At 32.0% G+C, this 27,772-nt stretch overlaps 2 protein-coding genes, 1 long non-coding RNA gene and 2 pseudogenes across 3 annotated transcripts in view; 4 read left to right on the top strand and 1 right to left on the bottom strand.

The window, feature by feature from the left end:
- Positions 1–12,273: 12,273 nt before the first annotated feature.
- LOC149880300 (uncharacterized) overlaps positions 12,274–27,772 on the bottom strand; it is a 193,895-nt gene continuing 178,396 nt past the window's right edge. The window contains exon 3 of the long non-coding RNA XR_016446310.1: positions 12,274–12,548. This is a non-coding gene — a long non-coding RNA (uncharacterized LOC149880300). The remainder of the gene's footprint in view (positions 12,549–27,772) is intronic.
- On the top strand, positions 16,193–17,379 carry LOC149880313 (uncharacterized). The gene is made up of 3 exons (XM_090070019.1): positions 16,193–16,354; positions 16,569–17,058; positions 17,198–17,379. Exons 1-3 carry the CDS (start codon positions 16,340–16,342, stop codon positions 17,377–17,379), a joined length of 687 nt encoding a protein of 228 aa, XP_089926145.1. The 5' UTR covers positions 16,193–16,339.
- On the top strand, positions 19,089–23,246 carry LOC149880312 (uncharacterized). Its single transcript, XM_090070018.1, has one exon. It carries the CDS (start codon positions 19,089–19,091, stop codon positions 23,244–23,246), a length of 4,158 nt encoding a protein of 1,385 aa, XP_089926144.1.
- Positions 23,548–25,283, top strand: LOC145192719 (uncharacterized; annotated as a pseudogene).
- LOC149880311 (uncharacterized) lies at positions 26,380–27,234 on the top strand (annotated as a pseudogene).

Genomic DNA, 27,772 nt, shown 5'->3' with positions numbered 1-27,772 from the left:
AAATTGTGGAAGCGCCTTCTTCACGTCAGCTAAAAGGCAGAGTTTATTCATCTAATTTCGTATAAGTATGTCAAGTATTAAGGGCTGCAACGATGGTCCCACTTATTTACAATCGTTTAATGAACGTGATTGAGCATCTTTTCTAGCTGAACAATCATAAACAATTCTCATTTTCGTTGACACGGCATTTTCCTTGATTACCACTTGATGAGGGACATAGTGAATAATATCTAGGTTCGTAGGTTTTTCTAGTGCCATTTCCAATAATACCTCATTGATCTGTTCCATCATTATATCATTATACTGTTCTAGTTTTTTAAGTTTTTTCAATCGAGTCGTTATACTTCCAAATCTTTTAAGAGCTTGATTTCTGTTGTTTGGCAATTTAACAACACCCTTTTTCCCAGGTATTCTAGTTTCATAATAACATTAGTAGGTTTGATGCAGTTTTTCGCTGAAGTCTTGGTGGAATATTTATTCTCTGTTTGCGTTTGATAGTCCAAGTACTTCTAACCTACACTTTTGCTCGAACTCATCACGACCAGTATTCAATAAGAAGCCTTTTTCAATACCAAAACTTAATTGTGTCCATCTCCCAGATAGAGTCCATCCCAACATAGTTAATTCGGCTCCTGGATCTTTATCCGGATTTTTTACGAGAACTACCGGTTCCGTACAGGTTTTTTTATTCGTTGATAATCAGCGACACCGAGTATTATGTGAACAGGTTGAAGTTCGTCACTCTCTTCATCATCGCTAAATTTTAGTCTCCTCAATTTTGCGAAATGCTTCTTAACATCCTTGATCATCGGATCGAGTAAAAAGGTTGGTGTTTCCTTTTCTGCGTTCGTGCATTCAACTTTGATGCGAAATTCCGGTATCGTTGTTGATTCTAGCGTAACGTTATATATTTCCACACGCTTGTCCACTGTTCCGTAGAGCTGTTCAATACTTTTACATTCCTTTTGTGTAGGTTTCAGCTTTAGTTTTGTTATCAATTTCGTACATATATAGGAACTTCCAGCACCCGTATCCAACGTTATTCTTGCTTTTTCGCCGTTTACTTTTGCAATCACTGTCGGGTGAATAATTCATCTTGCATTAAGCACCGCTACCATGGTTTCTTTTTTATTTTCAATTTTACCGTCCATTGTTGCGTTCCCATTTTAACAAATGGACAAGTGATGTTTTTTATTACACTTTCTGCATCCTCTTGATTTACAGTTTGCCGTCGAGTGTCCGTAACCAATACAGTTGTAACAATCTTTTGCTTGTTGAAATCTCCCTGTGTCTTGCAACAGTTAGTGCTTTTGCACAATCTTCGCTTTTGTGATTTTGTAACCCACAGTAGAACCATCCATGCTTACCACTACTTGCCATGATTTCTTTTATCATAAAGATCGCCATTGTATTGTTTGAATGCAGTGCTCCGATGTTCATAGGACTTTGATTGCACGTTAGCATACTTTTAATTGCCATTTGCTTGTTCGTCGCTTGGGTTAAAAGCTGAGTTCAACGGATTCCTTTAATGTATTTTTGCAACTTTTCGACAAGTTGCTCCAATCCCCATTCTTCCCATCCATCATTGTTTTGTGTAAGAAATTCATTCCAAGTTTATCCATCAATGATTACACAAATGATTGAGCTGTTAGCAGTTTGTGCATAGTTTTTAATGTTCGTAGAGCTCTCGCAACTTCTTTGATCTTGTGCGTGTTGAGTATAGCCGTCAATCCTTCCAAATCTTTGTGAACCCAAATATCTTTTCCGAAAGTTTCTTGTAGCATGCGTTTTGCTTCATCGCGTCCCTCCAATGAATGTGGTAAACCAAGTATGTCCTCTCTGGGCTTTACTTCGACGAGTTCCAGTATGTAGTTGAATTTGCTGATGTTTGACATGTTTGAGTTGTCGATTTCTAACCTAAACTGATTCCGAAATCGTAACCATTCTTTATAGTCGCCATTAAATTTTGTGATTGTATACTTTTGAAGCTTGACGGATTGCTGAGTAGCTTCGTTTTCGTTTTCGTAAATCCAAAAGATTTACGCAATGTTTCTTTCATTTTTAGTTTCTTTAGATACCAATCTTCTTTGTTTTGAAGTTTTCTCAATGAGGGTTGTTCTGCTTCTTTCTGAATCATTAACTCCTGTTCCATGATTTGTTCTTCATACTCAAATTTTCTGACGCATTCGCTTTTGTTTATCGAATCCAACTTGTCCACCATTTTATTTTTAATCTCAACCGCTGCTTCTACTTCCTTTACTGGTTTCGAAAGCCATTCTTCTACCTGATTGATTTTTTCGCCGTCGTCAAGCATTTTTCTGGTCAGTTCATCCTTTGCCATTTCAAATCTTCCCAATAAATTTGTAATTTTGTCTAGCGCCAAGGATAAACCTTAAAAGCATAGAACGCAACACGATTAATGGACGAACGAAACCAACGAACTAACTAGTCGCCACTAATTAGTGTGGGGAATTATTTAGGCTTTCCCTGAGACACTAAAGAGTCACTGTTTTCTTTATGAACTTGATAATATTTTTTCCATCTGACTGCGAATCATACAAATTTCCAAACTCCACTCCCCTTTTATACAGTTTTACAATCGCGTCATTTTAACACATTGAATACATTAAGATCGTACATGTATTAACAACTACATACATTTACACTTACACACATTAACTCCTTACATACACGCTAATTGCAACTTGAAGACTTTAATCACGACATAATAGATGTAAGTGAAGAATAGCAGACTTGTTAATTTGTTGAACGAACTGTTGTAGGCTAAGATTTCCAAATAGGACTGATTAATAATTTTAAAAAACCACTATTTCTATGACGCGTAATTATCTAAAAAGTAATTTTTCAGACCCGACCATTTAGTTAATGCACAGTGGGCCCAGAAGTAGAAGTAGAGAAAAACTTTTTTGAAAAGTCCATAAAATTTATTTATTTGAGAATTCTTTAAAAATTATTTATTCAGAAAATGAGATAAGTTAGTGAATAAATAAATAATAAATTATGTTTCTAGCTGATTTCTAAGAGATGATATGCAATTTTGAAGTTGATGAATTTCCAATTTTTTGTGTCTATAAATGTTTAGTAAATTCGGTTAGTTTCCATTCAAAATGAATTTACCGGCATAAAAATTGATAACCACTTATCTAAAAGTTTTTTTTAGTTTGATATGGAAAATATTTTTGAATAAGTAAATTAAAAATATGTTGTTCTTTTTTTACTTTTTTTCTTCAAAGCTTTTAAAACTTAATTATGTAATTATATTGTATATTTATGTTGTTGTTTTTTACAAAAAATTAGATTAAATCTTAGGTTTTTTAAAAGCGCTAACTTGCTTTTTCTATGTTATACATTTTAAAAATATTTCACATTTCTTCTTTTCAAATATTTTAAGGGGAACTGAGGCAAGTTAGCAATTTTTTTATTTACATGATTTAATAAAGTTGAACAGTGATAATTATTTTTTTCGTGAAATATGTGAATATTTTATTTTTGGTTACAAATTTGAGACTTTTGTATTTTTTATTTGGTTATTTAATATGGTTTTGTATTTGTTTCAGCAGAAGTAAAGTAAAATAAAAAATAAATGTAATGGAGGAAAATAAAAATGCAAAATACATCACAGAAATAGATTTATTCACACAATTTGTTAAAGCTGAAAAAACTGTTAAGTTAAATTCAGTAACATATTTAGCCATTAAAAAAATACTTTATAAAGATTTTGAACTATCAGTTAAATAATTGGAGTTTGAAAGTGTATGAAAAAACATGGAAACGTTGTAAACGCCTGAAAGAGAACCATTTAAAAAAAAAATGGATATGCATTTACACTTTCACAAGCATCAAAAGATATCATTTTTGAAGCAGAAGATGCTTACATAACAGAACCGTGTTTTTCAAAACAAAGAAAGTCTTTTACAGAACTGGGCGATATGATGAAAAAGGAGAGGATTAAAGTATTGTTCGTGTTGGAAATGCTATTTTTACAGGCCATATGGAAACAACATATATCTTTAGCATAGATGAATCCATTGCTCTAATGCATTCCCTTACATTAAGTAAAGAGCAAATGAGAAAACTAAGATTTCTTTTTGCTTCAAAAGGCATATATTTTTCAACAACCAATGAATTGCTTGAAAGAAGCAAAAAACTGCGTCCTACAATTAGTGATGTTTTGACTGGAAGAGGTGTTTCTGTTCAATACAAAGAGCTTGTAAAAATGACAATTGATTCTGTTTTGAATAGAATTAAAGATTCTTTTGTTCCAGTAGATTGGGATGAGTATCAGATGTGTTTTAAGGATGGTTGTGATGGAGCAGGGCAACAAGTATCGATGAAATTAAAAGAAATCATTGAAAGCAAATCAAATATGTTTCAATATGGTCTTATTCCTTTGAAACTAATATGCCATCGAGATAGTAAAATATAACCCTGCGGCAAAATTATTCACCAAATACATGGAGATCATTACGTCCTGTGTTTTTAATAAGAAAAACAGAAACTAATCAAGATTTGCTAGATCTTATTGTCCCAACTACTGATAACGCACGAGAAGAGTTAAATGCTGAAGGAGTGTGTTGTCTATTTGGCAAAAATTATCAATATCAATGTCAGAGTTAGTGAAGGATTTCCGATTGATCGATCATCAGAAGAAAATTGGATGCTGTACGAAAAGCTAATTAACAAAGATGGCGTCATTCCAGCTAAAACTGGAGATTTTGCCTAACGAAAAGGACTTACTAAAAAACCACAAACGAAATCTGATCAAAAAAGCATATGTGTAACACATTCATATATAAATAGCACTACCTGGTTTTTAAAACTATTTTATCGGTGTCATATAGATTATAGACTTTGGGTTACAAAAACTGGACCACTTAGTGAATCAATACGTAATGCAAAAGACAGGGTTATTACTAAAATAAAAGAAAACACTGGACTGTGATTAGATATGTGTTGTAACTCTGGTGAGAAGGGGGGGACATCTACAACAGGGTCGCAAGGCCGTTGGTTTCTTGTCAGCGTAAAATTAAAATAGACAAAATTCAGGAGTTATGCTACACTTAACATTATTACAAATATGCCATAGGTACAAATTAACCACACTCTTTATGGAGTCCTTCATCATTCAGCTGCTTTAATAACGTTTAATGATGATTATGGCCTTGGCAATTTATCAGAGGAAGGTCTTGAAGCAAACAACAAAGATATTAGAAACTATTTAAAACTTCTCTCTCGTAAGACTCACGAGTTCGAAATTATTTTTCGGATAAATAATCCGTTCATGAAAGAGAATCCACAAAATAAAAGTTTGCTAGTAGTTAAAAAATCAATTTTCGGATTATGATTTGTAAAATATTTTCTAACTGGGTTTGAGCTAAGGAAGACATAATAGTTTTATAATTTGCCTTTTATGCTTCATAAAATACAACTGATGGTGTTGAGTAGTGAACGGAAACTTTCGGTCGATGTTTTGTCTGAAACCGACGCCGAAATTTCAGCTTGAACAATTTTTACTTTTCCGGTTTTGGCCAAAATTTCGGTTCAAATCACCACGGAAATGAACCGAAACTTTTATGAGATTTTTGTTAAAGCTTGGTTCCCAATTGTTGTAAAAATATCGTACAAGAATCGTTTGTTTTGTTGTGTGGTAAATTGTTGTGCAACACAATATTTTCATTGCATTGTATTAGCGCAAAAACTTTTCAAAAAAACTGTAAAGAAATAAAAAATTACCTTCATAAAAAAAATCTCTTTCTAAATTATCGACTTTTTGTTATACTTTAGTTTTAAGACGCCGTAAAAACGTAAAAAAAAGAAAGCATATGTTTTGGGTCAGAGAACTATTTATAAAACGCGTTAAGCAAGGTGCGTTTAGTTCTTTGGTTCAAGAAATGACGCTATTTGATAGGGAATTTTTTTTATCGATACTTAATAATGCCTCCTAACAGACTTGAACATCTTTTGACATTAATCGGATCTTCAAACTTGTTGAAAATCCAAAACTTGTTGTGCTATATGGGAAGTTTTCAAAAAAATATTTCTCAGAGCCCCAAATGACATAACAGAATGGCAAAATGTAATTAGAATTTAATCAGAATTGGAACTTTCCACAATATATAGGAGCTATTGATGGAAAGCATGTACTCATTGAGGCTCAAAAAGTAATAGATCTGTTTTTGATGCAATTGCAATAAGAAATACTTTTAAAGATTAATTTAATTCATGTGAAGGACGCCTTTCTCGGCAATTGGACTATGTTCAATCATGTGGCCACAATCCATTTAATAACTAGAGAATATGTTAATATACTTTAATAAACTTTCCTTTGAATGACAATATGATATATTTAACAAAGCAATACTTTTTATTTTTTCAAATTTTAGATATGCTCCAATAGTTATTTAAAAGTTAATTAAAGACGTATATTATACCTTCATGATTTTGTTTAAAATGAGTAGTTTTTCACATAAATTGGTTAAACAAAGCAGTAAGTAAATTGATCAAACAAAGTAGACTTTAATATTTACATTATTTATTCACATTAATAAGTTAAACAGAGAGGCTAAACTGTTTCACCTTTATCTGGAAACCCTATTTTAAAAAGAAGTGCTTACATTTAAACTTTAGCCAAAGCTTTGGAATAGTTGTTTAATCGCTTTAGCTGTGGAATTAATGGTTTCATAAATAAATAATCTTCATCCTGCTCTTCTTCAGTCGGATTTTCAATATTGGAGTTAATTATTTCTAATGTTTTTACTAAAAATTTTTCAAATAAATCATCAGAATCTGATTTTTTTTCTTTTTCTTTTAGTTTTGTTATTAGTATGAATTGTCGATTTACTTGACTTTACTTGCTCACAAGAATTTATATAATCTTTTTTTTCAGTCACATCTTCAGATATATAATTATTTAGCTCCTTGTTGAATGGATGATGAATATTTTCTACTTGCTCAAAAACAACCTCAACGTTTTCCTCCAAACTCGTTGTTTCTAATCAGAAATCAGAAGGTGAACCAATTTCGATGTTGTTTCACGATGTTTTATAAAAGAATTTAGCTAATCGAGCAGAAGAAACTGAGGTGAAACGGAATTCCTTCCAGAAACTGATGGGATATTTCTTTTTGATTTCAGCCACCTTCCATTACTACTTCAAATGCTTTTAAACTTTTCTTCCGCTTGATTAGCAGATAAGTTTGACAGACGACCGATTTCTTCCCATGTATTTTTCTTTTTCTTTAAATTCCTTATCACACTTGTCATACAAAACTGGGAATTTTTGATATTTATATATTTTGTAAACTTTGTTGTTGCAAAACAGTTTTTGTGTGGTTTCCAATAAAAAAAAAAAAAAAAAAAAAGCTGCGCGTTTTGCACAAAAAACAAAATACTGTTGCAGAAATAGATTTTTCTCAAAACTCACAACCGCAGTTGTACAACATAAAATTTGTTGTACAACCGACGTTAAGTTGTGCAACCTTACACTAGAAAATGTTTCCATTATAAAACAAAATTGTCGTGCAACTGTTGTACGACATTCCTACAACTATTGGAAACCAAGCTTAAGTTTAGATAACCTTTTTTTTAATCTAGAACGGGATCATGACGATTTCCTAATTGTAATCGTTTGTTAGTAAACCAATTTTTAATTTTAAAAATTTTTATTAAAATCACGTTACATAATTGAAGACCACACTGGAAAAACGATCAACCTACATTTTTATTGTTTTGAGTAAGTTAGATTTTAAACTTCAAAACACCATAGCTCACACCATAGCTCACTTATTTGTTAAGCTAAATATCTGTGTAATTTGATCGGTTTTCTAGTTATATAGTCAATTATTATATAGTTAAACTGCAGGCAAATATAACAGGGGCAAAACCCTAATAAAAGCAAAAATGTAGCTTGATCGATTTTCCAGTGTGGTCTTCAATTGATTCAAGTCACTATTCTCAAATCATTCTTTAAGTGAAGTAATATTGAAGTAAAACAACCAAAGTTAATAATTTCGTCAAAAGCTTCTCAAAGCAAAATTTTAAAATGGAAACACCATTGAAAGAAAAATTTGTAAAATCATTTTACTGCAACAGCCATTGACTCCAAATACTCAACTTGCAATACCTGCAACTTTAAAAGATCTCGCGGATCGCACAATTTAAACCTTCTATCACTTAGCGGACTTTCATCACATTTAAGAAGTCGGCACTAGGGATGGCTCTTGTACTTACTTTTTTTTTTATTTACTCAAGTAAGTAAGCCTTTATGAAAAAGTAAATTGCGTATATAATTCTAAACGTTCAAAAAAAATTTAAATTCACTTTTAAAAGTATTATACTTTTATAAAGCAACTTTTATTTTGTAAAGAAACGTGAATTTACTTTCAAATGTAAGTTATGTAAAAGTAGATAATATAAAAAAAGTAAATTACATGTACATGTAAAATTGAGTCACACGGAAAAGTAATTTACTTTTACATTTAAAAGTTAATAACTTTTTTAAAACTTCTTTTTAAAGTAAGTCACATTTCGAGGTAAAATTACTTTATATAATTTTACCTCGAAATGTGACTTACTTTAAAAAGAAGTTATTTTTGAAAAAATTATATTATCGTAATTGTAAAAAAAAAGCATTTTAAAATACATTATAAAAAAGTTACATGCTATCAAATGTAAGTAAAATTTACTTATATAATTAGTTTTCCTAAGTAGATGTGTTATTTTATAACTAAAATGAAATGACTATTAAAAGTAAATTTTGATTACTTCAGTTCAGATAACTTGATTTTAGATAACTTTTAGTTAAAATTAAAAATAATCTATAGTTAAAAAGTAAATAAATCTACTATTGGTCAACATTTTCTTTGAAAGGATATTGTATGAGAGTGAAATGCAATGAAACAAAACTTGCAGTAAAGCATAGTTAATTTAATTTGGAGCAACAACTGGTCAGAATGGATTTAGATATTATTTCCCTGTCCATCTTTTAAGTATCAATAATCGACTCCGATCCATGATTATATTGGCATTTAAAACCATTTCTAGCGCCGGAACAATTTCCCATTTACTTTGAAACCATTCTAAGATCTTGGTTAAAAAAAAAGTTCAGTTCCTGGCCGAACATGGAAATACTTTACTAGTCTTAGGCTGGAACAGTTATCTTTTTGAAAAATTTTAATGACGGAACGTATGGAATTCAGGCGGTATTAAGAAAACATATCCTCCTGAAAAAAACCTCTCAGTTAAAATGCCTTAATAGTTTTTTTTATATACTTAGATACGCTTTACTGTCATTTTATCTTTGTATCAGCTTTTTTCTTGATACCGTTTTTAATGTTTAAATTTTTAAGTTTATTTGTTGCTTTTTATTTGTGCTTTACCGACTGATTTATTTGAAATTAGTGCAGCGGAGTAAACATATATAGCGACTAATTGTTAGGGAGAACATGCACGAAATAGTACGCACAACAACTGACGGTGATGACTTGGGGAGGCAGTCTTATATATTAAACTAGAGTTTGTTGTTTTTTCTTTGGGGGATTTTTTCTTGGGGAATTATTTGTCAGGGGGATATTTGGGTGGGGTTCTCGGGTTTCTTTCTTAAACCAATTTAGAAATAGCCTTAACATAGTAGTAAGGATAAGACGCATTAACCCTGAGAGACACCCATTTCAGAAGAAGAGATTCTTTGAAAGGCAAATTTACAAGTAGCTTTTTTAAACGTTTTAAGTATGTTTTTATTTAAAAAGTAAGGACCCAGCGGGCACAGGACGTCCTAGGACGTCCATAAGGCGTACTAAGTTAGCCCGTTCGTCCACGTCTATAACGGAGCTATTTAGATGTCAAGTGTTTCTCTTCAAAACTGAAATCATCTTCTCCAAATGGTATTATTAAATTTTGCATTTATATAATACTAGCGATAAGCAACCCGTAATACGGGTTATGGTCGGTCTGTTAATTTATAGTGGCTGTTTTCCACAATTTAAAGTTGCGAAACCTTAACTAATAACCTTTTAGAAAAACCCCTTCAAACTAAAAAAATTGAAAACTGATATAGATCATATCAGTGTAAGGCAGCACCATTTTCCTCGATACTAAGTTCAACACAATATGTTTTTTAGTTACTAACACAAAATAATAACACTTTATCATGCTTTAAATTGACGAAAAAGTAAGGCTATATTCTTGTTATATTTTTTATAACATGAACTTTAATTAATAAAATTAATATTAAGCAAACGTAAATTATACATGAGTTATTAATTTTTTGGTATTCCCTTCATACATGTTTCTTTAAAAAAGGAAATTGTCTTTAAAACGTTAAATGCACACAACCAAATAAATTTATTAAAAATAACTGACCATTACAATATATGGCACTAATCTGATCATTTTTATATATATGTCCTCTGTTTCAATAGCTTTTAGTAATCGGTAATTTACTACCATTTACTAAAAATTCCTTTTGTTACTCGAAATTTAATTCTCTTAAATATTTTGACACTAATAAATGACCTCTCTTCCCCGTTTTTGCCTTAATGTTGGTCAGGAGAATAGTTATTTTAATTAAGAGTAGTCAAGTTTTTGATGAAGACCTTTTACCAGAATAATGAAATGTAAAACAATGATTTACGTGTATAAGAATTTTTTCTTTTTAATATTTATAAGAATTTAACATATATAAAAATTTTTTCTTTCCTCAAAAGTGTTGCAAATGCAAAGTAAGCTAATTAATTAGTTAAAAATCTTATAAAATTTAAGTAACTCGATATTTGAAAAATGCGCTAAACTACAATATTCACCACCCATTTAAAAAGACTCCCTAAATTACGTACAGCAAATTATTAGGCTTAAAATAGATAAAACTTTAAAAAAATTGAACTAATTGCATACATTTATATAATCTTAACTGATCAAAATTTACAATAAAAGGTAATCAGGTTTCTTTTTATAAATCGTATAAATGCGTCAATCGTAAATCATAAAGAAAAAAAAAAAGGAATTATGATACTATAATTACAACAACAACAACAAAAAAAAAATAATAATAAAACACCACATAAAAACTGAAAATCGATTTACCTATTTATAGTAAACCATTTTGACATGGCAGTTAATATTAACATTTATCGAAAATCTAACAAAAAAATCTGTTTTGAAGTACAAAAGGATTAACAATACTATATATATATATATATATATATATATATATATATATATATATATATATATATATATATATATATATATATATATATATATATAAACCAATTTAAGATATAAATTGCATTTTTAGCATAACGTTGTCTTGGCTTTCAGTAAATAAATAAAAGCAGTAAGTACAAATAATGAAACAACCTATTATTCATTTTTTATAATAGTCATTAACATGAAGGTGTCTATTGTTAAAAATGAATACCAACACAAAACATCACAATAATAACACACAGCAATAGAATATTTACATCCTTGATCCTAAAATCCAGTGAAGATAACAAACCAAATTAAAATATGAAAGAGAAAATTAGAAAACCAATTTTAAGTTAACTATATCTATCTTTTTACTAAACATATAAATACATGAAAGTATATTTGTTTTTATGTTCAATATTAGTTATTCAATTACTTCAAACTTAGGACATGAAAACACCCTATATTTAAAGATCAAGGTTGCATACTCTCATACACATTACGCTAAACATTAACAGACATTATTATATTTTTTTTTGGAGAATAATTAAAAAAGGCTAGACAACACAACCTAGCTCAAAAGCAGTAACTCCGCCAGGCACTAAATGCTGCCAAGTCACAACTCTGCTATAAGTACATCGCTTGGCTGGCAAGTTTATCAATCTTGCTCAACATAATGCCAAATCACACCACTTTGAAAACATGGAAACAACATAATTTAAACATATATACAACTATAAACAAACATGGTTTTATATAACACATTTGATTGATAATCTTTTCAATTTGATGAAGAGTAGCTTGTTCAGCTATTAGAAGTGGGACTGAGTGGTGAATGAAATCTTCCATCATAAAAAATTTGTATGTATTCCAGAGATGTAAAGGATTGTCAGATTCACAAAAGGTCAAAATAATTGAAAACAACTGTCTAATTTTCTTCGGCATACGTGTTAAAACCGCCTCAGAAAGAGTATTCTGCAAATCAGTATCATCTTGCAACAGACCTTTCAAAACACATGCTTCACAAAACGTTTCAAGGACAATACCATTAACAGTATGCACATCCTCCAAAGATGTTGCTCCTTTTGTTTGCAAAAGTAACAGTCTAAGAAAAAACAATTCTTCAGTTGGATTAACTTTATACATTCTTATTATCACCTTATTACCACCCCTTTGTCTAACCTTCCATTTACAATGTTTATCATCAAATATAAAGTGATAAGGAATGTCTACATAAGAATTGCAATGTGCTCTTTCATTTTCAGTATTTAACTTAAACTATGCCGTTAGGTGCGTATCACGTTGAGCTGCACGATCTAAAGCCATTTGTTCTGCTCCTTCTCTAAAATACAATAATTGATTTTCAGGTAGATGTTTACCGAGTCACAGCACTTTCAAAACACGGAAAGAACATAATATAAACATATGTACAAACTATAAGCACAATAAATGTGTTTAAATATGTATATAAGGTTAAATATATACTAAAATAAATAAATACTTTATATAAATATTTAAACCCCTTTTTAAAACAATTATGTAACACATATTAACACATACACAAACAGCAAAAAAACACTTTACATTATTATAAAAACACATTGATAAAACAACTATAAAGCACTTATTACCACACACACATACATATCAAAAAAGCATATGCAAACAATACACGTGTGCAAACAAAAATTCTAAAATTGACACAAGAAAATTTAAAAAGATACAAAATATATATTTACAAACAATTCTCTTTACCTTCTGTTTTTTTCTCATAAGAACTGTAATCTTCATAACAACTTTACATACAGTAACATGTGATATGCGTTGTCAGTGTTGGCACAAAATTTTAATTTTTTTTTTCTAAATTTTCTAAAAAAGAACAAAAATAATTAATAGCATCACAGAAATTTCAAAGTAAAAATAACAATTTTATGGAAACAGCATTAGTATAATTTTAAATAACATCCATACCCCTATTTTCCTTCTGATAACTAAAATAATAAAAATGAAACTACTAAAAAAAAAACTGAAACAAACAAAATATAAACGATTTAATAAATTAAAATCCTTTCTACTTTAAATTCTTTCTACTTTATCTAATAAAAACTTAAATCCTTTCTACTTTATCTAATAAAAATGTATACATAACTATTTCTTATACTTACTTCAATTACAATATGATCTTATGATCTTAACGATGGTTATTTATCTTAAGATGATTCTTTATGTAATATATCTAAACTAATAATTAAATTCCAAAAGGAAAAAAGTTTTAACTCGCTCAAAAGATCTTTCTCCAACGGCCGCGTGCATTTGAAGAACGCGCTCTTCCAAAGCCTAGTAACTAATTCAAAGCCTAGGAACAAATGACGAAACGACGTTGAACATTAAACTGTAAGCATTTCTGTAGGAAATATATTATGATAATGGATTCAAAGTTTAGATCAACAAAAAGAAAAACTGTTTCTATCGATAAGAAAAAACAAAGGTGCAAGTGGGTTTTAATGTATTTTATATTTTATGTAAATTATTATTTTTTAATGTCAATGTTTTAATATTCAAATGTATAATATACATTTAAATATAATTATATATACTGGATATATGAAAATATTATTATAAATGTATATATAAAATGTGTTTATAAATGTTTATACAATATGTGTATATAAATGTGTGAAATGTGTGTGTATATACAGGGTGGCACATAAGTCAATTTACATTTTAAAAATTAAATGACTTTTTCCTATTAATATATTTCTCTTTTCAGAATTAAAAAGTATAATCTTTGGAGATTTTTGGTATGGATAAGTTTACAACTGAACTACAAGTGAAAATAATTGAACTTTACTTTGAAAATAGACGGTGAATTGTTACAACGCAAAGAGCGTATATACGCCATTTCAATGTTCGACATCCCCCTAGTAGACCTGCAATATTGAACCTAGCGATGCGTTTTCAAGAGCATGGCTCTATAAGTGATAGGTCTAGAAGTGGACGAAGTCGTTCAGTACGTACACGTGAAAATACTTAAGTTACGAGCCGTAGCATTGAAGAGAACCCAACCACATCCACTCAAAGGCGTTCTCAAGAACATGGCATCTCACAGAGTTATCTGCAGCGCATTCAAAGAGACTTGCACATGTACCCTTACAAGGTTCAATTAGTCCAATCTTTACAACTACCTAACTTTCAAAAACGACTAAATTATGCTATCAGGTTTCAGAGAACTGCAAAAAATGACAATGAGTTTATTCACAAGTTGATCATGGGAGATGAAGCTCATTTCCATTTGAATGGAGATGTGAATAAGAAGAATAACAGATTCTGGTGCACAAAAAATCCACGCCAAGTTCATGCGAGTCCATTGCACCCGGCTAAAGTCACAGCATAGTGTGGAGTAACATCAGATAGGGTTACTGGATCCTTCTTCTTTGAAGATGCAAATGGATATGCTGTGACTATAACAGCTGAGAGATATCGAAACATGCTAGCAAATTTTGTTCAACCTCAGTTAGCAAACATGGCAGGGTATTGGTGGCAAAAAGATGGACCAACTGCACATACCGCTTGAGCCACATTGCAGTTGTTAACTGCAATTTTTCAGGATCGGATAATCTCTCGTAATTCCAATTTTAAATGGCCTGCACGTTCTCCTGATTTGACAGCACCAGGAAATTCTTTCCCTACAACCTCAGATGTTAAGAAGTGTCATAGAGAATAGCTTAGAAAGAGCTCGACTTTGTGAAGCCGAGAATGGAGGCTATTTAAGAGACATTATTTTTCGTAACTAAGTCAGAACTAACTAACACTCTAAACTTTGTAATAACAAAAGAATTAAATAAATGCAGTCATTTAAGAAAAAGCTATTTTATTACTAACATGTAAAATGACTTATGGGCCACCCTGTATATATATATATATATATATATATATATATATATATATATATATATATATATATATATTAGGCACCAGCAACATTTGGTATTAGTTTGCTTCAAGCTGGAGTAGATAATTTAAAACAAAATGAGGTTTAACTCAAAAATAAAAAATTCTAAAGTTAACTAGAACCTATCGTATTTTAAAAATGAGTTTCAAAAGTTTGACTTAAAATATTGGCTATATGTCGCCATTTTTATTGAATATGTTATGACATTCGGCGTTAAAAAAATGTAAACAAACCAAAAAAAATAATAATTCAAAGCCTGCGGAAGCGTTATACTTACTGCTATTTGTGTTAAAGAGTTACTGAATCTATAATATATATATATATATATATATATATATATATATATATATATATATATATATATATATATATATATAACCTATATTATCAAACGATCTAAATTCATTACAATAATCCAAAATGCCTCCTGTAAGAAGAACTAGACGGTGCAATTTATATGGTGGTAGTCCTTCCGATCTTCCTATTACAGACCTAGCAACTTATGGCGATGTAGCAAGATTTTTCTACAAACTGAGAGATTTAGAAAGCATTAAAGACAAAAATGTCATTATTCAAAGAACACTTTGTAGCTTAAAGGAAGTTTGGTTTAATTGTAATTCCAATTTAGTTTTATTACCTGAAAAAAGTTTGTTAAACTTAAGATTTTATAATAATGTTATTTCTTGGAATGGAAATAAGATTAAACCTTTGACCAAAAAGTTATTGGAAAAAAATAAAAATAAACTGTTTGACCTGCTTGCATGTAACTGCAAGCTTGAAGCTCTTCCCTGTGATGACAGAAATATCAAATGCTTAGGTTGTTCAGATGTGCATCTTTACTATAGTTGTGTTGGCAGTAAAAAATTATGTTATGAAAATTGAAAATAATTTCGAATTGGACTTTGCATAACTTATTTAACTTTTATTTGATTGATTAGTTTATTTTTTATACAAAATTATGTGTTCCATGAGTTATTTTTAAATAATATTTAGAACCACAAAATATTATTTAGATTCCTATAGAAGAGCGCTCCTAAATAAAAGACCAAAGGGAGAAAACTGATACTAAAGGAAAGTTTCAAATAGGAAGTATTGATAACTCTATTTTATCACCAACCTCAAATAAAAAACAAACTAAAGCATCTGATGAAGAAATTTATATTAAAGAGTTTGACACAATCATGGATTCAGATCAGGTAATAAAATGTGATGTGTAAAGTTTGATTGTACGATACAAACTGTGTATTATTTATATAGAAATTACAGCATATTTAAAATAAATAACCGATAAATAATTCTTTAAAGTAAAATGCTATAAAATCAATTCTTAAATGGTAATGCATTTAAATGTAAAATTTGCATTGTTGTGAATTTCGATTTCTTTAATTTTTTTTTTTTTTTTTTTTGTAGAGTGAAACTTCCTTATCATCATTAAGTCACACTAGATCCAAGCACTATAACATTACCCACTATCCCAAATTTGCATTAGAGGTAATTAGATATGGAATATCAGATGAAGCAGGGGCCGCCATAGCTAATGCTCTACTTCAAGATATTGGTCTTCTCCATCTAAATGAGGTTATTGATCCTAGTAAAATGAAGAGAGAGAAAGAACGAGTGCGTTTGCATGCTAGTTTTGAACAATCTAAGATTTCAAATATAAAGGCAATTGGTTTGGATAGTAAACGTAATAAAAACTCATTGGTTTATGAAGAGAGAGATATTGATGGTGAAACAAAACTTTATAAATCTACCAGCACTGTAGACCACTTGACATTTACAATTGAATCAGGTAAAGGCCAACGTTACCTCTTTAATGGAATAATGAACGCTGATGACTATATAGATATCCTTAAGGTCGGATATTTCATGTCCATTCGAAAATGGGGCAGAACTGTACGTAATACGATGTTCATGCAAGACAAAGACCCCAAGCATAGGGCTGATAAGACCATTAAATTTCTTCACGAGAAGAAATTGAAAGTCGTTGACTGGCCAGCACAAAGCCCTTTATCTTAACCCACTCAAAAATTTATAAGCAATGGTTAAACAACGGGTCTACAACTTTCCTACTCCACCTAAGAATAAGGATGAACTTTGGGCTCGTGTACAAGAGGTTTGGTACTCAATTACACCCGAGGATTGTCGCAAATTGGTTGCTAGTGTTCCTAAAAGAATTCAGGCTGTAATGAAATCTAAGGGAGGATACACTCGATATTAGTTTACAGCAATACTTTATTTGCTTTCATTTGTCACAAAGTTGTCACCATTAACTCTCCACATAAAAATTTTTAAAAAAATTCAATGTCCTCTAAATTTAATAAAAAGCAATATTTTCAGTTAGCTAAGAATTAAATTTAATTAATAAAACTAAAATTTCATTTATCTTCACAGCTTTTCTGTTTAAAAAAAATATTTCTTTGTTCAAACATGGTGACAATTTCCATGGTGACATCTCCCACGTCAACGTTGTCGTGAATAAAGTCTTCAAGACGTAATTGAAGGTGTGTGAAGGCGTGTTTGAAGGTGTATTTGTGTGAAGGCGTGTTTGAAGGTGTTAATATTTTTAGGTGTTAAGGTATTTAATTGTTAATGCATAAAATGTGTGAAAATGACGCGATTGTAAAAGTGTATAAAAAGAGTGTGTATTTTGTAAAATAATTGATTCGCAGTCAGATGTAAAATATATTATCAAGTTCAAAAAGTGACTCTTTAGTGTCTCAGGGAAAGTATAAATAATTCCCCACACTTTTTGGTGGCGACTACTGCCAGGACGAACGAAACCTACGAGTTAGCGAAGAATGGACCAAGAGCAAATTTACCAGAGAGAAATCAACATGATAAGAATAAACATTAAAGGCATTGAACGCAATACGATTAATGGCGACAAATCAAGCATAATCTTAGCGCTGGACAAAATAACAAATTTATTGGGAAGATTTGAAATGGCAAAGGATGAGCTGACCAAAAAAATGCTCGACGACGGCGAAAACATCGATTCGGTAGAAGAATGGCTTTCGAAACCAGTAATGGAAGTAGAAGCAGTGATTGAAATCAAAAACAAAATGGTGGACAAGTTGAATTCGATAAACAAAAACGAATGCGTCAGAAAATTCGAGTATGAAAAACAAATCATGGAACAGCAGTTAACGATTAAAAAAGAAGCAGAACAAGCCTCATTGAGAAAACTTCAAAGCGAAGAAGAATGGCATCTAAAGAAACTAAAAATGAAAGAAACAATGCGTAAATCACTTGGAAACGAAAACGAAGCTACTCAGCAATCCGTCAAGCTACAAAAGTACACAATCACAAAATTTAATGGCGATTATAAGGACTGGTTGCGATTTTGGAATCAATTCACGGTAGAAGTCGACAACTCAAACATATCAAACATCAGCAAACTCAATTACTTACTGGAACTCGTCGAAGGAAAGCCCAAAGAGGACATACTTGGTTTACCACATTCGTTGGAGGGATACGATGAAGCTAAACGCATACTACAAGAAACTTACGGAAAAGATATTTGGGTTCACAAAGCATTGATTAAAGGTTTGGAATGATTGACGGCTATACACAGCACGCACGAAATCAAAGAAGTTCACGACTTTTACAACAAGCTTGCGAGAACTGTACGAACATTAAAAACTATGCAGAAACGGCTCAATCATTCGTGTATTCATTGATGGATAAACTTGGACCAGTTCGTGAAATACTCACACAAAACGATGATGGATGGGAAGAATGGGGACTGGAGCAACTTGTCGAAAAGTTGCAAAAGTACATTGAAAAAATCCGTTGAACTCAGCTTTTAACCCAAGCGACGAACAAACAAAGGGCGATAAAAAGAACACAAACGTGCAGTCAAGGTCCTATGAACATCGAAGCACTACATTCAAACAGTACAATGGCGGTCTTTATGACAAAGAAATCATGGCAACTAGTGGTAAGCATGGATGTATCTACTGTGGGTTACAAAATCACAAAAGCGAGGGTTGTACAAAAGTGCTAACTGTTGCAAGACGCAGGGAGATTTTAACAAGCAAAAGATTATGTTACAACTGCGTTGGTTACGGACACTCGGCGGCAAATTGTAAATCAAGAGGATGCAGAAAGTGCAACAAAAAACATCACACATCCATTTATCAAGATGGGAACGCAACGATGGATGGTAAAATGGAAAATAAAAAAGAAACCATGGGAGCGGTGCTAAATGCAAGTACAACTATTCACCCGACAGTGATTGCAAAAGTAAATGGTGAAAAAGCAAGGATAATGTTGGATACGGGTGCTGGAAGTTCCTATATATGTACAAACTTGATTACGAAACTAAAGCTGAAACCTACACGAAAGGAATATAAAAGTATTGAACAGCTCTATGGAACGGTGGACAAGCGTGTGGAAATCTATAACGTTACGATAGAATCAACAACGATACCGGAATTTCGAATTAAGGTTGAATGCACCAACGCAGAAAAAGAAACACTCACCTTTTTACCCAATCCGATGATTAAGGATGTTAAGAAGCATTTTGCAAGACTAAGGAGACTGAAATTTAGCGATGATGAAGGGAGTGACGAACTTCAACCTGTTCACATTATACTCGGTGCTGCTGATTATCAACGTATAAAAACCACGGAACCGGTAGTTCTCGGAAAAAATCCGGATAAAGATCCAGGAGCAGAGTTAACTATGTTGGGATGGACTCTTTCTGGGAGACGAACACAATTGAGTTCTGGTATTGAGAAAAGTTTCTTATTGAACACTGGTCGTGATGAGTTTGAGCAAATGTGTAGTTTAGAAGTACTTGGATTATCAGACACAAACAGTGAGTCAATGTTCCACCAAGACTTCAGCGAAAAACTGCATCAAACCGACGAAGGTTACTATGAAACCAGAATGCCGTGGAAAAAGGGTATTGTTCAACTGCCAAACAACAGAAATCTGGCTCTTAAAAGATTGGGAAGTGTAACAACTCGATTGAAAAAACTTAAAAAACTAGAACATTATGATATAATGATGGAACAAATCAATGAGGGAATATTGGAAATGGCACCAGAAAAACCTACGGGAGAAATTATTCACTACGTTCCTCATCAAGCAGTAATCAAAGAAAATGCTGAGTCAACGAAAATGAGAATAGTTTATGACTGTTCAGCTAGGAAAGACGCTCAATCACCTTCATTAAATGACTGTCTAGAAGTGGGACCATCGCTGCAACCTTTGATATTTGACATACTCATACGAAATCGGATGAATAAACTCTGCGTGTTAGCTGATGTGAAGAAGGCGTTTCTACAAATTAGAATACACGAAATGGATAGAGACGCACAACGCTTAATTTGGTATAAGGACTTAAAGAAAATGGAATTAACGGAGTTAAGATTTACAAGGGTAATTTTTGGTTCAAGTTCAAGTCCTTACATTCTTGGCGCCACGATTAAAAAGCATATATCAAAATACAAGGACATTTATCCAAAAACGGTGCTTGCTTTGGAAGAAGATACTTATGTCGATGATATACAGGCAGGTGGAGAAACAGAAGAAGAACTTATCAGGTTTAAAAATGAATCAACGCAAATCTTAATGGAAGCTGGGTTCCAGCTGCACAAATGGCATAGCAACGTCAGCAATCTGGAAAGCGACGCTGAGGCTAAATCAACAAAAATACTTGGGATTCCTTGGAACAAAGAATCGGATCAACTATCGATTGACTATACGGCATGCATCACTATCGGAAATAAAGGAGCAATAACAAAAAGGAAAATGCTATCAGCTCTCAACAGTGTCTTTGACATATTGGGATTTAGTGCACCTGTATTAATCACTGGAAAATTACTATACAGTCGAATATGCTTGTTAAAACTCGGTTGGGATCAACAAATTCCAAATGAACTTTTAGAAGAATGGAAAACCTGGATCAAGGCAATAAACATCAAGAGAACTATTTCAATTCCGCGGAGTGTCGTGTCTGGAAGAATCATTGAAATTGAGCTCCATGGTTTTTCAGACGCAAGTAAATCAGCAGTATGTGCATGCGTCTACGTTGCAGTGAGTCATCAATATTCAAAAACAAGCAACTTACTTGTAGCAAAAGCACGGATTGCACCGAGGGATCTTAGTATTCCAAGACTTGAGCTGGTAGCAGCGCACACCTTGAGCAAGTTAATGAATCATGTTAGGAAGACATTAACCAATTATAATGTCATTGAAGTATATCATTGGGTTGACAGTACTGCGGTACTTTACTGGTTAAAAGAAAGGGGCAGTTGGTCACAGTTTGTCAGGAACCGAGTTCAGCAGATCTTATTGAATGGAGAAGTAAAATGGCTATATGTCCCAACAAAAGAAAACCCAAGTGATCTTGGAACAAGAGGAGTGAGTCCTGAGAAATTATCAAGCTTGTGGCTAAATGGACCTATATGGTTGAAACACAAGGAAAATTGGCCAATCCAACCAGAAATAATCGAAGCGCCGAATGCATCATGTGAAACTATTAGTGTGAAAGAGAACGTCGGTATGACAACTGAAGAAATAAAGGGACATAATATATTTAAAGAAATATTGAGTAAACACAAGTATTGGAAGATCATAAGAATATCATCCTTTATAAAAAGGTTTATATACAATTGTCGAAATGAAGTAAAAATAACAGGACCGCTAAAAGCTGAGGAGATGATGGAAGCGGAGTTAATGAACATTAAGTTACTACAAGAAGCTGTTGCAATAAAGTCCAATGTGGAACTTAAACAGGATGAGAAACAGCTTTGGAGATGTCACGGAAAAGTCTCTGGGTATAATCCGATATTTGTACCAAAAGGATTCCAACTAACTCTAAGAATTATTGAGCATCATCACGCAAAAACGCTACACGGGGGAGTAGGAGAGACAATGAGTAGCATAAGAGAAAGATTTTGGATACCGAATTTGAGAGTTGCCGTAAAAAAGGTCATTCGTGAATGTAATCTATGTAAGAGATATAGAGTGAAGCCGCTTTTATCGCCAACGAGAGCAATGTTGCCACGCTTTAGAACTGAAGATATCGAACCGTTTACGGTTACAGGTGTTGATTTTGCTGGTCCGCTAAAATATAAAACGCCACAAAAGTTGGTCGAAAAATGTTATGTTGCACTCTTTACATGCGCATGTACAAGAGCTGTCTACCTTAGACTTTGTCATGATCTATCGGCAGGAGAATTTCAGAGAACTTTAAAGGAGTTTGTTGCAAGAAAAGGACCACCACAAATGATGATTAGTGATAACGCAAGGACATTTGTGGCAACAGGGAAGTGGTTACTAACACTTAAGAAGGATGAAAATCTTGCAAACTATCTTGCTACTACAGCCATAAAATGGAGGTTCAATTTATTAAGAGCGCCGTGGTGGGGAGGTTTGTTTGAAAGATTAATCGGAATAATGAAGAAAAGTTTGTCAAAAACAATCGGTAAGGGCATCCTGAGCTTCTTTGAATTGGAAGAAGTATTGTTGGATGTGGAATGTGCTATGAACAATAGGCCACTATGTTACCAAGGTGACCAATTCGATAATCAAGTATTGACGCCAAATGTATTAATGAGGGGGAGACCTGCAATCTTGCTTGAAGAAGATATTGATTTAATAACAAGGGGCGATTGTGCACTCCGGAGAGTCAAGTTTGTGAAAACTTGTAAGAATCACTTAAGGAAAAGATGGATGAACGAGTACGTGCACGCAATGGAAGAACGACAACAAGCAAAGGAAAAGAGAGGTAATGCAAAACTCCCAGGTGTCGGAAGCATGGTTCTCATTAAAGACGATGTGAAGGACAAGGCACTTCTCAACATCGGTCGAATTGAAAACAACATTAAAGGGAAAGATGGAGTTATTCGTGGCTTTAAAATACGACTGGGAAATGGTTATGTAATTGAACGACCAATTCAGTTGGTGTGTGACTTTGAAATGAGTTGTGGGGCAGAAAGCGAAATCGAATCAGACGAGAATTTGGAAACCAGAGCCGAAGAGGATACCTTGAAAAGAGAAACGAGACTGGCGAAATTGGATGCAAGACAAAAGATCAATTACATCATGGAAGACGAGATGGAAGATAGCTGAATACAGCCGAAGTCTCAGCTTTAATCGGGGGAGGGTGTCGTGAATAAAGTCTTCAAGACGTAATTGAAGGTGTGTGAAGGCGTGTTTGAAGGTGTGTTTGTGTGAAGGCGTGTTTGAAGGTGTTAATATTTTTAGGTGTTAAGGTATTTAATTGTTAATGCATAAAATGTGTGAAAATGACGCGATTGTAAAAGTGTATAAAAAGAGTGTGTATTTGTAAAATAATTGATTCGCAGTCAGATGTAAAATATATTATCAAGTTCAAAAAGTGACTCTTTAGTGTCTCAGGGAAAGTATAAATAATTCCCCACAACGTCAATTGAATGTAGATGAAAAAAATGAAATGACTCATATGCTTTCTGTAAAAGCTAACAAAAAGTTGATACAGCAACATATGATGAAATCTACTGGGAAAGTAATTACACTTAAGGATATTCAAAATGTAAATCAAGCTCTTAAAAATCAGGAAGATAACAATTTAACAACTCTGTTAAGTGAAATGCTTAAACAGAAGGATTCTGTTACAGAGGTAGTTATTAATAATGACAATCAACTTCAGGCATTGTATTATCAGGAAAACAAGATGATAAAGTTATTTGCATATTATCCTGAACTGCTTCTCCTTGATGCAACATACATGCTTAACAACTCGCGAATGCCACTTTATGTTTTAATGTGTGTCGATGGAAATGGTGAAGGAGTAATTCTTGCACTCTGGATTGTTGCTAATGAAGAGAAAGTTACCATAGAAGAGTTAACGAACATTTTTAAAAAACATAACGATACCAGTGGTATTCAAGTTGTTGTGACAGACAAAGATATGGCTGAGAGAGATGTGATTAGTGAGAAAATTCCAAATGCTTCTCTTTAATTATGTCTTTTTCACACCTTGCGCACATTTCGCAGGGAAATAACTTTTGAAAAAATAGGTATAAAGGCAGAGCAGAGACTTCTTGTCTTATAAATTCTGCTACAATTAGTTTACTCTGACAATGAGGTTGCCTATGATATGCATTATGATGATCTCAAGGCTCTTAAATTGGAGCCTATCATAGACTATTTTATTGTAAATTGGCATTGCGTGAGAATGCAGTGGGTTGAAGGTTTAAAAAAGAAAAAGTTAAATCTAATGAACAGCACAATAAACCGTGTTGAAAATGTAAACCAGAAGTTAAAAAGTGTCATATCCAAACACTCTGGGATGGTTACATTTTTTTCGGATTTGATTGTTATCATAAGAGTATTAGAAAATGAGCGCAGACAAAGAGCCATATGTGTTTTTCAGAAATCATCCACTAGTTTGATGTCCAGTTCACAGGAAGAGTATGCCGCTTTAGTAACACCTTTCGCCATGACTCACATAAATGCACAGTTTTTAGCTGCAGAAAAGTCTGATTTAATTCAGCAGGAAACCACCAGTATTTCATGCAACTGTGATTTTGCTACTTCAATGAGCCTGCCATGCAAACACATTTTTAGATTCCAATTGCATAGTGGAGAGAGCTTATTTAAAGAGTGCCTTGTTTTAAAAAGGTAGAGATCAGATTTTTTTCAAATGTCCCAAAATTTAACCGAGTCCACTGAATATTTGCAGTCAAATTTCATTAGTTTTTCATCTATTCAGCAAGATTGTAGAGAGCCTCTGTCACAACAGGCAAAATATAGAAAAGCGTTCTTGATATCTCAGAGAATTGCTGCATTGATTAGTGTAGCACAGGGAAAGCAATTTGATATTTTGCTATCAAAATTGTTAGAATTTGAAAATTCTTTACAGGTTTTTCCGCATAAAGAAGTAAATGATATGGTGTTAGATATCGGTGAAGCTGATGACTTTCAAAATCCAATAGTTTCTAGTGATGAGTTGATCTCCAATTTTTTGGTTCATCCTCATACACAATCTCCGTCTGTGAGCCAAAGCTAAAAAAATCAGCCTGTCAGCCAATGAGTCAAAAGAAAATGTGCTTCCTCATTTACATTTACAAACTCCGTTATTGAATAACAACACTGCAGCTAACTCACTATCACTTGATGAGTCTATTCTAGGTGAGTATTTTTCCTAATTACATTATTAAAATTTATAATTGTTCATTTTTTAAGAATTGGTTTTTTTCCTGCTAGATCCAAACCTAATTAAGATGCTATCACATATACCCAGGCGTGGGCGACCAAAAGGATTTGAAACAACAGTTATTGAATTACCCAAAAGGAAGAGAGTAGCCACTATTAAGTTGTTGTCATATTTAAAAATGTCCCCAACAGACAGGGATACAAGTACTATTTAAAAATATATAATTATAGAATAAATAATCCTATAAGATTTACATTACCTAATTAATAAAAAGATTTATACTACCTAAATATCGTAATCCTTAAAGTTTTTTCAATATTGTATATAAACTAAATATGTTATACTTATTTATATTATGCTTTTATAACTTTTTAATTCTGTTTCAGTGCTGCTTGGGTGGTTAATAAAGCCAAATATCTTGATGTCATTTCTCAGTGGGGAGCAACTTGTTGAGATTGTTTATATTCTACCTTGGATAAAAATTCCATCAAAAGTGACATATGAGCCACTTGAAATAAAAAGAGTAAAAAGTATTTTTCTTTAGTTTCTTGGTCATATTTGACTAGTAAGGTTGAAATAATCAAGGAAAGGAACTTTTGGTTGTGCCAAGCTTGTGACAACGAACTCTGTGACACATTAGTGATATGTTGTGATCATTGGCTAAGTTGGTTTGACAGAAAGTGTGTCGGTTTAAAAGGTGCTCCAAAGAGCAAAGCTTGGTTTTGCAAAAGCTGTTTAAATAAGAAGTCTATGAATTTAATATCCAATCAAAGGTAATCAAGTTTTATGTAAAAAAACTGTTCAATGATGTGCACTTAGATATTTGTTTTTTTCAACAAGTTTCTTATTTTGAACTTAAATGTTTGCTTGCAAGTGTTACATCTATAATTTGGTGTTGCATTTTTGTATTTTCAAAGTTTTTTAAGTTTTATCTTTTATCTAGCACTATCTATCCAGCTGAACTTTCATTTAGTAATGAGGATCAATTTTTTTACACTAAATTGTGACATCTTGTTAACAACTAAGCTTTCTGCAGCTGATTAGCAAGATACTTCAGCCAAACAGATGGTATCACACAACGTGATTCACACAGTTCAAAAAATGATAAAAAATGTTTGTGGGTTACGAGATCTAGTTCTAGGACAAAATTGCTCATTTAAAGTTGTTAATGAACCATTTATACAAGTTTTGCATGATGGTGCTTTACACTGGCTGACAATCAGCACTTTTAAATCTGCTAAAGATGATGTATGTGTTTTAGTATGTTTCATAGAAACATAAAAAAGCATGTTATCAGACAAATTTGTTCAATTGTGAACTGTTCCAAAGATATTTTAACGGTACGTGTTTTGCCAGTGCAGCAGTAAATAAATGGTGTCGATTGTGTTTTATATGCATTAGCCTTTGCACAGTACATTGCTTGCACTAGCTCAAATCCTTCTTTTGTTGCATTTGATTCATATATGATGAGAAAGCACTTACTTCAAAACATTACAGAAAATCATTTAAGTGATATTTCTAAGACTACAAAAACAGTAAAGTTTTGCAAGGAAAAGGTGTTTTCTTTACATTGTATTTGTAGGCAGTTGTGGGTGCCTTTAGACAAATTTGACAAAAAAAGGTAAGTCAGTTGGTAATTAATCTAAAGTCTATTTAATCAGTCATTTAAGTGTCATGTATGATTTAATGTTTTTTTAAAAATTACTGTCTCAATAAGAGCTAACTATTAATAATAGAATAGTTATTTGAATTAAAATTTATTATGATTGATTTGAAGTATGAAATAATGATTATAATAGAAAACTGATATTATTAGATTTAGGGATATAGTACAGTGTAACAACTGTGATGATTGGTTTCATGGTATTTGTCAAGGCCAGCTGGAAAATGTCTCGGAAAATGAGATTCTTGAATGGTCGTGTCCAGATTGTTTAGTAATGTACAGTTTGTAGTTGCTATTAATACATTTGTAGTATTTGACAAGATTATCTAATAATTATTCTTGTGTTTTAATATTTTATTTTATTGATTACAATAATAAACAAAATAAATGTAACAGTTGTAAAAATTATCATAACCATGTAACTAATTGCAATTAGAATAAAAGTGTTAGTTTAGAATACATTAAAATACGAGTTTAGAATCCGTTAGAATATGAGTTTAGAATTCATCATTATATGAGTTTAGAACCAATTAGAATATAAGTTTAGAATCCATTAGAATATGAGTTTAGAATCCATTAAATATGAGTTTAGAATTCATTAGAATATAAGTTTAGAATCCATTAGAATATGAGTTTAGAATCCATTAGAATATGAGTTTAGAATTCATTAGAATTGCAACAGCATTAGATTTTTATATTTGCTTACATTTTTATATTTGTATTTTTAATGTTTTGAAAATTTTTATGATATGAAAGAGGTATTTTAAACAATTTTCAAGTATTTTTAACAGTTTT

This window comes from Hydra viridissima, unplaced genomic scaffold (genome assembly GCF_058129835.1).
Source record: "Hydra viridissima isolate aposymbiotic clone 2 unplaced genomic scaffold, HvirCarnegie_v1 scaffold_13, whole genome shotgun sequence".
NCBI classification, from domain to species: domain Eukaryota; kingdom Metazoa; phylum Cnidaria; class Hydrozoa; order Anthoathecata; family Hydridae; genus Hydra; species Hydra viridissima.
This window is presented reverse-complemented; position numbering and strand designations above follow the sequence as displayed.

Excerpts from the sequence above, each read along its gene's own strand:
- LOC149880313 (XM_090070019.1), top strand. Across the intron at positions 17,059-17,197 it reads AAAATGGGGCAGAACTGTAC|CAATGGTTAAACAACGGGTC; the intron begins GTAATACGATGT and ends AAAATTTATAAG.
- LOC149880312 (XM_090070018.1), top strand. The coding sequence starts at position 19,089 with ATGGCAACTAGTGGTAAGCATGGATGTATCTACTGTGGGTTACAAAAT.